General features: G+C 50.8%; 1 protein-coding gene across 1 annotated transcript; it reads right to left on the reverse strand.

The window, feature by feature from the left end:
* Window positions 1-6: 6 nt before the first annotated feature.
* On the reverse strand, window positions 7-8,516 carry SRPRB (SRP receptor subunit beta). The gene is made up of 7 exons (XM_056358120.1): window positions 8,360-8,516; window positions 8,098-8,192; window positions 7,631-7,708; window positions 5,807-5,889; window positions 5,238-5,374; window positions 4,253-4,307; window positions 7-1,296 (listed from the first exon to the last, which is right to left on the reverse strand). The coding sequence occupies exons 1-7, from the start codon at window positions 8,469-8,471 to the stop codon at window positions 1,080-1,082; spliced, it is 777 nt and encodes a 258-aa protein (XP_056214095.1). The 5' UTR covers window positions 8,472-8,516; the 3' UTR covers window positions 7-1,079.
* Between the last annotated feature and the right edge of the window lie 582 nt (window positions 8,517-9,098).

Raw genomic sequence — 9,098 nt, forward strand, 5'->3', positions numbered from 1 at the left:
AATAAGAACTGGGAAATATCACCTTTATTCCCCCTCTTCATTGAGCATCTTCCTCAGGAGGAGGAATCACACGAATGTGCTAGCACTCCTTGGCTTTCCCTCTCACTCTGCCACAACAGCTGACCAACTGCACACAGAAAAAGATCTTGCTGCAGTCACTGGAGCAGGAGACAGGCAGGGGACTGCACAGTGAAAGCCAGTCGTGCCAGATCTCACGTGTAATATAGGTATGAATCTAAAAACATAACCAACTCATAGTTTCAAGCTAAGACCCTACTACAGCTCTGCCACTTGGCAAGTGTATACATGTCTGCAGAAGAGCCTGAAGTATGGGAAGGAGAAGCAGAATGAGACAAGCTTTCAGGACATAACCCTCAGTTAAAGAAAGACTCCCAAGAACTGTCCAACAGTGGAAATCACCCAAAGACACAGGTGCCGCAGCTGGAGTGACAAAGGCAGAACAGCCAGCCTGGTTTTGGCATTTAATACACCACTCCACTAACACAAAAATGGGACTGTGCCAGACTGGAAGAACAGGAAAGTAGGAGACACGAAGGTTTTTTATACTCTCAATGACTGCCCAACAGAGAGAGTCCGTGCACTTTGCAGAGGTGTGCTCCCAAGCAGCGAGAGGCTGGAGAAAGAAGTGCGAATCAGGAGGTGACCAGTACCTCCAAGAGGCAACAGGCTTACAATGCTAAACCAAGGCAGAAGACAACATGCAGACGCCAATCTCTAAAACTCACCTGGCAGTGCACTCCTTCCTAATTTGCTTGGCATCTACCAAATGAAAAGCCTAAAGATTAAGGAAAAACACAAGCCCAGAGGGTCAGCATCCCAGAGGAAGACAAAGGAACAGGTGAGAGGAAAAAAAGTGTTGCAGTGTGAACAGTCAGAGGAAATCACACCAGCAATCGTGTCATGTTGCTCCCAAGCCCACAAGCAGCAGAGGAAGGTACCACAATGCTGATTTCCAGCTTAAGTTTCTTCTTTCTACAGCAAGATGAGATTTGAGTGCTTCAGACCATCTTTTTCCTTTCAGTCCCCAAGTCTCTCCCTCCAGCCCTGCCCTTCTCCGTTCAGGCGACCTTGGCCAGCCATTTCTCAAGGCCCTCGAAGTCAGCATCTCCATCCTCTCCCTTGCTGCCCCGAGCACTGCACTCCACAAATTCCACCTTCATGGGCAGCTGGGAGAAGTCGAAGTCCTTGCCCTTCTTCCCCAGCTGGGCAGGGCCCCCAGTGGCTGAGCCATCCAGACTGGTAGGGGCTGCGGAGCGGGTCACTCGTAAGGTATTGCTGCAGACAGAGAAGAGAAAGGGCCCAGAACTGTCAGCCAGGGGAATACCACCTACACCACGGCTACCGAGATGTTTTGAAGCCAGCACTGTCAGCAGGATGCCAGCTACACCAAGGATAGAAGGTCCCATAGCTCTGCCCGGGGAGGCATAGGCACTTTGGCCACTTCCACATACCCACTGGAAGGCACAAGTGCAGAGAGGCTCAAGAGAGCAAGACAGAAGACCACTCAAGGAGAGGGTGCCTAAACAGGTTTTGTTTTGTAATAAACAACAGCAAGAGTCAGGCAATTATGTCCTCACCTGAATTTCCCCAATATCCCCATGGCAGATGCCAGTCACCAGCAATTACGCGATTTAGTGCTCAAGATCTGCACTAGTTTAACAGATTAACTGGAAGAGAGAGGCACCTGCGATACCAGGGATCACGCAGGCACTCACCCCACTGCAGCATGTCAAATACCTTTAGGGATTGAGAAGGGGATTGAGTCTCCCCGCTGCTCCCCACAAGGAGTGCCTGCCCAAGGGCCAGGCTGCAACGTCACCACTACTCCTGCCCTTCAGCTTGCTGCAGCATCTCAGCTCCATGCCACATGCGGAGAGGAAGGATGGACCTCCCTGCCCACATGCACCAGCATCCAAGGCAGAGGCAGCACAGAGGGGTAGAACAGCCCTGCAGATGCAGAGGGGTTGTGATTTGCCTGCCGCTGAGGTACCCCCAAAAGCGAGGCGAGGGAAGTCAAGGGGCTGCATCAGGCACAGATGCAATCAGCAACCCCTTCCCGGCTCTTTGACCGCCTAGTAGAGCCTCACGGATGGAGTGCTGCATCTCCTTCAGAGATAGAAAAGCCTGGCAGTGCCTGCTCTCAGACAACCCCAGCTACTCCTTATTCACAGAAAGGAGCTAAATTAACGGGGCATCGGGAAAAAACACCACTGCCCAGAGGTGCAAGTTCAGGAGTAAGAGAGCAGACACTTCCTTGGGTTCTCCACATCAGGAGATCCAAGTATGGCAGTGCAGGGAGGAGGATGGCAGCCACCTGCTAGCCTGCAGGGAGAACGCTGCCTAAGAGGGAGCGTACGACCTACCTGGAAATCCAACTTCTACACACAGATAACCAGCAAATGCCCAACACTGGAACCAAGGAATGCTTATTTTCCTGGAGAGTTAGAAACCAATTCCTCCCTTAAAAATGGAAAGGTCAGGTATGCAGCCTGGAAGAGGCAACAGCACAAATAACACTGCTGCCGTCTACTGGCCAAGGAGATCACAGAATCATTTAGGTTGGAAAATACCCTTCAGATCACAGAGTCCAACTGTTAAACTAACACTGCCAAGTTGTCCTGGTTTTGGCCGACATAAAATTAATTTTCATCTTAGTAGCTGGTACAGTGCTGGTTTTTTGCATTTAATATGAGACTAATGTTGGTAACACACTGATGTTTTAGTTGTTGCTAAGTAGCGCCTAGTTTAACTCAAGGGCTTTTCAAGTTCCCCATGCTGTGCCAGCAAGCAAGTGCAGAAGCAGCTGGGAGGGAGCAGAGCCAGGGCAGCTGACCTGAACTAGCCAAAGGGATATTCCATACCACAGAACATCACGCTCAGTACATAAACTGGCGGGAGTTGACTGGGAGCCACCAGTCGCTGCTTGAGGACTGGCTGGGCTTTGGTCAGCAGGTGGTGAGCAACGGTATTGTGCATCACTTGTTTTTTTCCCCTTGAGTTTTATTCCTCTCTCCTCTTCATTACACTTATTATTGGGGTTTTGGTTTTAGTTTGTTTTTTTAACTTCATTTCAATTATTAAACTGTTCTTATTTCCACCCCCCAAGTTTTACCTTTTCCCAATTCTCCCTCTCATCGCACTGCGGGGGAAGAGGGAGCAAATGAGCAGCTATGTGACACTTAGTTGCTGGCTGGGGTTAAACCACGTCACAAGTTACCACTTGGCAACAAGATGGTCATATTCCACAAACGTGTATTTGTTTGCGAGACCAAAGAGCTACACTCCTGCTACTGCTCACAAGACTGCCTTGCTGCTAACTGCAAACCAGCAAACAGGACCCACAGGCAACAGGAGGGCAAAACATCCAGTTCTGAGTGTGCGTGGAAGGAAAAATCTCTCCTAGATGCTGGAAGAGAAGGCCACTACAACACAAGAGCTGCAGAGGTCTCTCCCAGAGAAGATTTGATCCAACTACAAGACTCACAGGCAGAATCTTTGTGCACAGAGATTAAAACCAGCTTTAAATAAATCATCTACTTGCCAGCCATTGATGCTGCAGCTCATTCAGCTGGCGGCTTACACTGTAGAAGTCTACAAGCCACTTTCTCCTCCTTCCACTTGCTCTTACAACTTAAAATTAGTAACAGATCATACATCATTTGTCTTCCCAGGTTAATGTTCTTCCTAGTATGAGATACAGAGCCAACACGGGGTCACAAACAGGCTCCTGCCATGCCTGTTAGCAGACCAGGAAAACTAGACACTCCCTTCCCAGCTGTGAAGCTTTGCATGCCAAGCCCTTCTGCATCAGAGCAGCCCTGCAAAAAAACCTGCCCCAGTACAACTGAGCAGAGCTACTGAGATCTTCACACCACTTGCAGAAAGTCTGACATTCGGAAGCCAACCCTGCCTGTACCTGAGAGAGGACAGTGCCCTGGGAGGTATCGCTTAGCTTAGGGAAGGCTACTTTTAGGAAAGGATTGGGATGTTGTTTTCCAACCCTCAGCTTCCAGGAGGCATTACACTGTTTGTGCCTACTGCTTTTTTGCATGCTTTTACAAGGACCAATCTTTTCTTATCTTGGTTACATCTACACAGACAAAACAGGCCGCTCCCCTTCTACAATGAACTTGGATGTGGCTCAAGGGACCTCGCTGAGCGCTGTGGTCAGAGATAGGAAGTAGAAGAGAGAGAGAAGCTCAGAGGGTTTAAGATCCAATTTCATACTTACAGCTCTTTCTCCAGCTGCTGTTGAATAAGTTTTGCTGATTTTGCCATTGTGACATCTATAGAGAGAAAAGGAAGAAAGCCGTTTGGTTTTATGGCAGAATTCAAAACTTGGTTCCTCCTCCTAAAGGTACAGCAAGGCCTGCTCATACTGTTCAGCCTTAAGAGATACTGGGACAAAGACAGCTGTGCCTGCACTAGGGGAAGAGATGCTGGAGCTTTGGGTTTGCAGGTGTGAATGGGAGCAAGCAACCCAAAGTCTGATATAAAGTAGGGAATTAATTTCTTCTTGCTGGGCAGTGGGTTGCTTCAGAGGACTCCCACCCACAAGGCCCAGCCCTCTCACCTGTCCGGGCATTATAGATCTCAACACAGCACTTTTTAACCTATGGCACATGGAGCTATGAAGGCCTTAGGCAGCTCCAGTAGTAGAGCACAAAATAATTAAGAAACCCAAATCTAATACTGCCCAAAAGCTTCAGACAGTTATACATGGATCCACACCTTCACTTTGTAAGTTGTAGGTATCTGAAAATCTAGTTCTTTCCAGTAACTGGATGCTCCTGCTAGTCCAGCCAAGAGAAACCATGTAAACATGGCAGCTAAATGGCTGTCCGATTTTAACACTGAGGCTACCAAGTGTGTACGGGCAGTTCGTTACACTCAAGTTGATCGTATTTTCTGCTGCCTGCAGATTCAGGCAGACAGTTCTGCCCAAGCAGAAAGCCACCTGTCTTACTTAAACCTGTCTAAAAAGCTGTAGCTCTCCCACGTGGTGCTTCTCTGCAAAGCTATTAAGACATACCTGACCTAAGAATTCTTCCAACAGCTGCTAGAAACATTCCTGCTGAGTAGTCTGAGTTTGAAACCAAGTTCCAGCCTTCAGTTTGCTGAAATCCCAACTCCTAAGCAATTCAGCATCCACGGCATGAACCCCTGTCACTCCAGGACTGAATCCAATGTCCAGCCCACAGGGCAGCACACAATACCTTGCTTATTGCAAGCGATCAGCAGCGCAGGCGCATTTTTGAGCACAGTGTTGTCGACCAGGACCTGGTACAGGAACTCTGCCACATCCTTCACCTCCCGCTGGAAGGCCACACTGTCCACCACAAACACAATGGCTCTGGAGGGAAGAACACGTGCTGGGCCTGAAGCTCTGGAACCATCTTCCCCCCAGGTATTCCAGCCTGGGCTATCATATTTGTTTCCACATCTGATCTCACCCAACCCAAGAGCAGGTTAGCATGTGCTGGCTGAATTACACCCCATGTCCAGCCCCAGCAGGAAATCTTTCCCACTCCGCCCCAGGGATACACCACATCCCCTACCCTCCCCGCTGCAGCTGCTTTGCCTCATGATGCACTGCACAGACAGGTAAGGGGGAAAGCAGAACAATAGTGAACGCCCACAACCCCATGGCAGAGCTCCGACTCTCAGGGCGCCACCCCACAGCAAATCCAGCCCAGCTCACAGCATTCCCAGCACCATCATTTGATTTATCTCTTTGCAAAACGTCACCTGCCCCCTCATACCCTGCCAATCTCCTCCAAGTTACCTGGCTGCGGCCTTGAACCTCTCCAAGAACTGGAGCCGCAAACTCTCGTGGCCTGGAAGGTCGATTAAGGTCACGTTAGCACTCTGGGAACAGAAGCAAGAAGGTATTATTAAACCTGATCTAGGGTTACCTGTGATTGTGGGCTGGGGAAAACCAGTCTGATAGTGGTTTCCAGTTAGCCTGGTGTTAAAGCAGCAGCGGGTGAGTGAATCCCCACACCAGACAGAGGCACATAACTCCCCAAGGTGCAGCCTCTCCACCAGCCCAAACAATTGACAGTCAAAAGAAATGCTGAGGAATGACATTCATGGCTAGGACTCAGTAAGGAGGGTGCCAACACCAGCAAACCACCCGCCAGAGCCGAGAGGACAGCGCATGACCAGAGAAAAGAGAACGTTCAACCCATTTCTCATCCACAATACCCAACCTACAACTACCACATGCACAGTGCAAGTAGCAAAGCTCATCAGTCACCCCTCTCGGTGCACCAGCAGATTCACATGGTCCCTGACAGCAAGTGGATCTCTGCACAGCAAAACAACAAACTCCTGTCCTGCAAGTCCCTGATACAGAATAATCATCCTACAGTCTCTGCATCAAGTTACCTATTCACGCGTGCAATCTACCCTACTGCAAGTCTACCTAAATACACAAACTTTGCTGGGAATAACACAAAAATACCCTTGCAAGAAACTTTTTAAATTAAAAACTGTAAATGTTTCCCTTTCCGCAGCCTCCAGCCAAAGCAATGATGTTTCAAAGAGAACAAATGCCTCTCACATGCTCCTAATCAAGACAGGGCCAGGTAGGGCCAGGTCACTGCTCTCAAGAAGAACACTTGTTCTCAAGAGGGAAGAGAACACTACACAAGACCCTACCTACCCACTGTTCTTGGATTTTAATGGAAACCTCATCTACAATTTTAAAAAATGAAAAATAAGCAGAAAAACAGCAGTCTGCCTTGCAGCATTCCAGTATCTCTTCCCCTACAAATAGTTATCTGCTCAATCTTAGACATAGAAAAGTACAAAACAAGTCCTGCACTTCTCTTTACTAAGTTTTTAATCTCTTATCATCACTATTGTCACTGAAGATTGCCACAGAGAAACCATAAAATCACCCTCTGCTTTTACAACCCACCAGCACGTAATGTGCTGCCAGTTTCCTGCTTTCACAGCCACACATGCACTCAGCATGACAAAAACACTCTGAAATGAGAGAGATTGCCATAAATTGAAAATAACTCTGTCTGTGGCAGTCCAGGAGCTGAAAGTAACAAAACCCTTTTTAAGACCATATGAAGTTCAGCTAGAGACCCTTTTTAAGCCTGTTTAAGCTTTTAATTTTACTTTTCCTTGGGAGAAACAGAAATTACTGTCAAGCAAATAAACCAAACAACAGAACCACAAACCTCCTGCTCTGAACCACACCACTGTCCCCCACAGCACTGTGGGTTTTACTCCACTAATAAAAGAAGTTCCTTTTCCTCTTCTATATGAAAAAAATACCACACACCTTTCAAGGCATGATACGCAAACATGGTTTTCAGTCAAAAAGGTTTCATAATTTGACAAGCAATGAAAAAACAACCTGCCAAGACGAGAATTCCCTAATACCTCCCAGTATTTTCCTACTTTCTCATTGTACACTGCCTAGAAAAATCCTATCCTACACTTGGACCAAACCAGGGATTGACTTCAAGCTGGGAAGACCGAGCAGTACAAAAGGCATCAAGCCATGTTTAGCACAGGGAGTAGAAAAACAAAGGCACCAGCTGGCTATAAGAACCACGCACAAGTCAGAGCCAAAAGCTTGTCCACTCACCTTGTCGTTGCTGACTCTATAAACTGCAGAGCTGTCGGTTATTGAAGTCTGGGTATCACGGTATTTGCCTGTCAACAGCTGTGAAAAACAAAAGTAATTTTCAGAAAAAGGAGGCTGGAGGAACATGGACATCGTGTTTCATCCACTCAGAAACTCAAATGGTCTGTAAGAAGTAACAGGCTTCAGATATCTGATTTCAAATTACATGCACAAAACAGTTTCAGTTTTTTTCCCCCCCTAAAGAATTTTAAAAAACACTCATTAAGAAAAAAAAATCCATGTATATACTGAATCTCCGCATCACTACAGCAAGAAGGACGGCAGTGTGCCTGCAAGCCCTCTGGCGCGCCTTCACCTCCGCAGGAGGAGGCCGGAGGGGTGGCAGGGCGGCGGGCGCCGGGCAGCTCCCCGGCCTGGGGCTCCTCTCGCGGCCGCCCCGAGCCCCCCCACCCTGGCTCCCGGCTCACCCGCACGAACAGCAGCGTCTTCCCCGCGTCGCAGAGGCCCAGCAGCAGCACCGCCCTCCGGCCGCTCCTCCTGCCCTGCACGAACCTCCAGATCACTGCGGGGGAGAGCCGGGGCTCAGCGGGCGGCCCCGAGGTTCAGCGGGCGGCCCCGGCGGCCCCTCAGCGGGCGCGACCCGGCGGCCGGTGCCCCCGACAGACCCCAGGGCGCGACCGGAGAGGTGGGGGGGGGGGGGGGGCGGGGATCCCGCGGGCCGCAACTCACGAAGCGTGATGGCGACGACGAGCAGCGCCAGGAGGACGGAGAGCACGGCGGGGTCAGACACCCGCAGCTCCCGCTGCAGCGCCTCCAGGTGCGGCTGCAGCCTGCCCGCCATGCCGGCCCGCCGCACACGTCGCCGTTCCCCGCACTTCCGCTTCCGGCCCCGCGGCCTGCCGGGAGGGGCTGGCGGGGCGCGCAAGGGCTGCCGGGAGCCGTAGTTCCCGCCGTGCTGGGGGGGCGGGGGCCGGGCCCCGGGCGGCGGGGCGCGTTGTCGCTGCCCGGCAAGGCGCCGCGGGGCGGAGGGACCTGTGGGGCCCGGGAGGTGGTTGCTCTCCGCGCTCAGCACCAGGCCCTCGGTTTGAGGCGCAACATCTGGGGGTGATTAAACATCTGGGGGTGATTGGCGGCCTCTAGGTGCTGCGGCTGGTTTTGGGGCCCCCGGTTCAAGCAAGGCATCCGTGAACGATAGCAAGCTCCACAGAGAACCACCGGGGTGGGCTGGGGGAGGTGGCACAGATGGCCACATCTGTGCCGGGCATCAGGGAGACAGAGGCAGGCTTCTCACAGCGGTGCAGGACGAGGAGCAATGGGAACACACTGAAACGAGAGAGGTTCGGAGTGGGCACAAGGGAAACTTCTTCCCCTTGAGGGCTGTCAGGCAGTGGGACGGGTTGCCCAGGGAGGTCATGGAGTTGCCATCCTTGGAGGTTCTCGGTACCTGACTGGGTCAAGCCCTAAGCAA

This window comes from Falco biarmicus, chromosome 13, assembly GCF_023638135.1.
Source record: "Falco biarmicus isolate bFalBia1 chromosome 13, bFalBia1.pri, whole genome shotgun sequence".
In the NCBI taxonomy this organism is placed as follows: domain Eukaryota; kingdom Metazoa; phylum Chordata; class Aves; order Falconiformes; family Falconidae; genus Falco; species Falco biarmicus.

Excerpts from the sequence above, each read along its gene's own strand:
- SRPRB (XM_056358120.1), bottom strand. The coding sequence starts at position 8,471 with ATGGCGGGCAGGCTGCAGCCGCACCTGGAGGCGCTGCAGCGGGAGCTG. Across the intron at positions 5,890-7,630 it reads ATAGAGTCAGCAACGACAAG|AGTGCTAACGTGACCTTAAT; the intron begins GTGAGTGGACAA and ends TTCTGTTCCCAG. Across the intron at positions 5,375-5,806 it reads AGGTTCAAGGCCGCAGCCAG|AGCCATTGTGTTTGTGGTGG; the intron begins GTAACTTGGAGG and ends TCTTCCCTCCAG.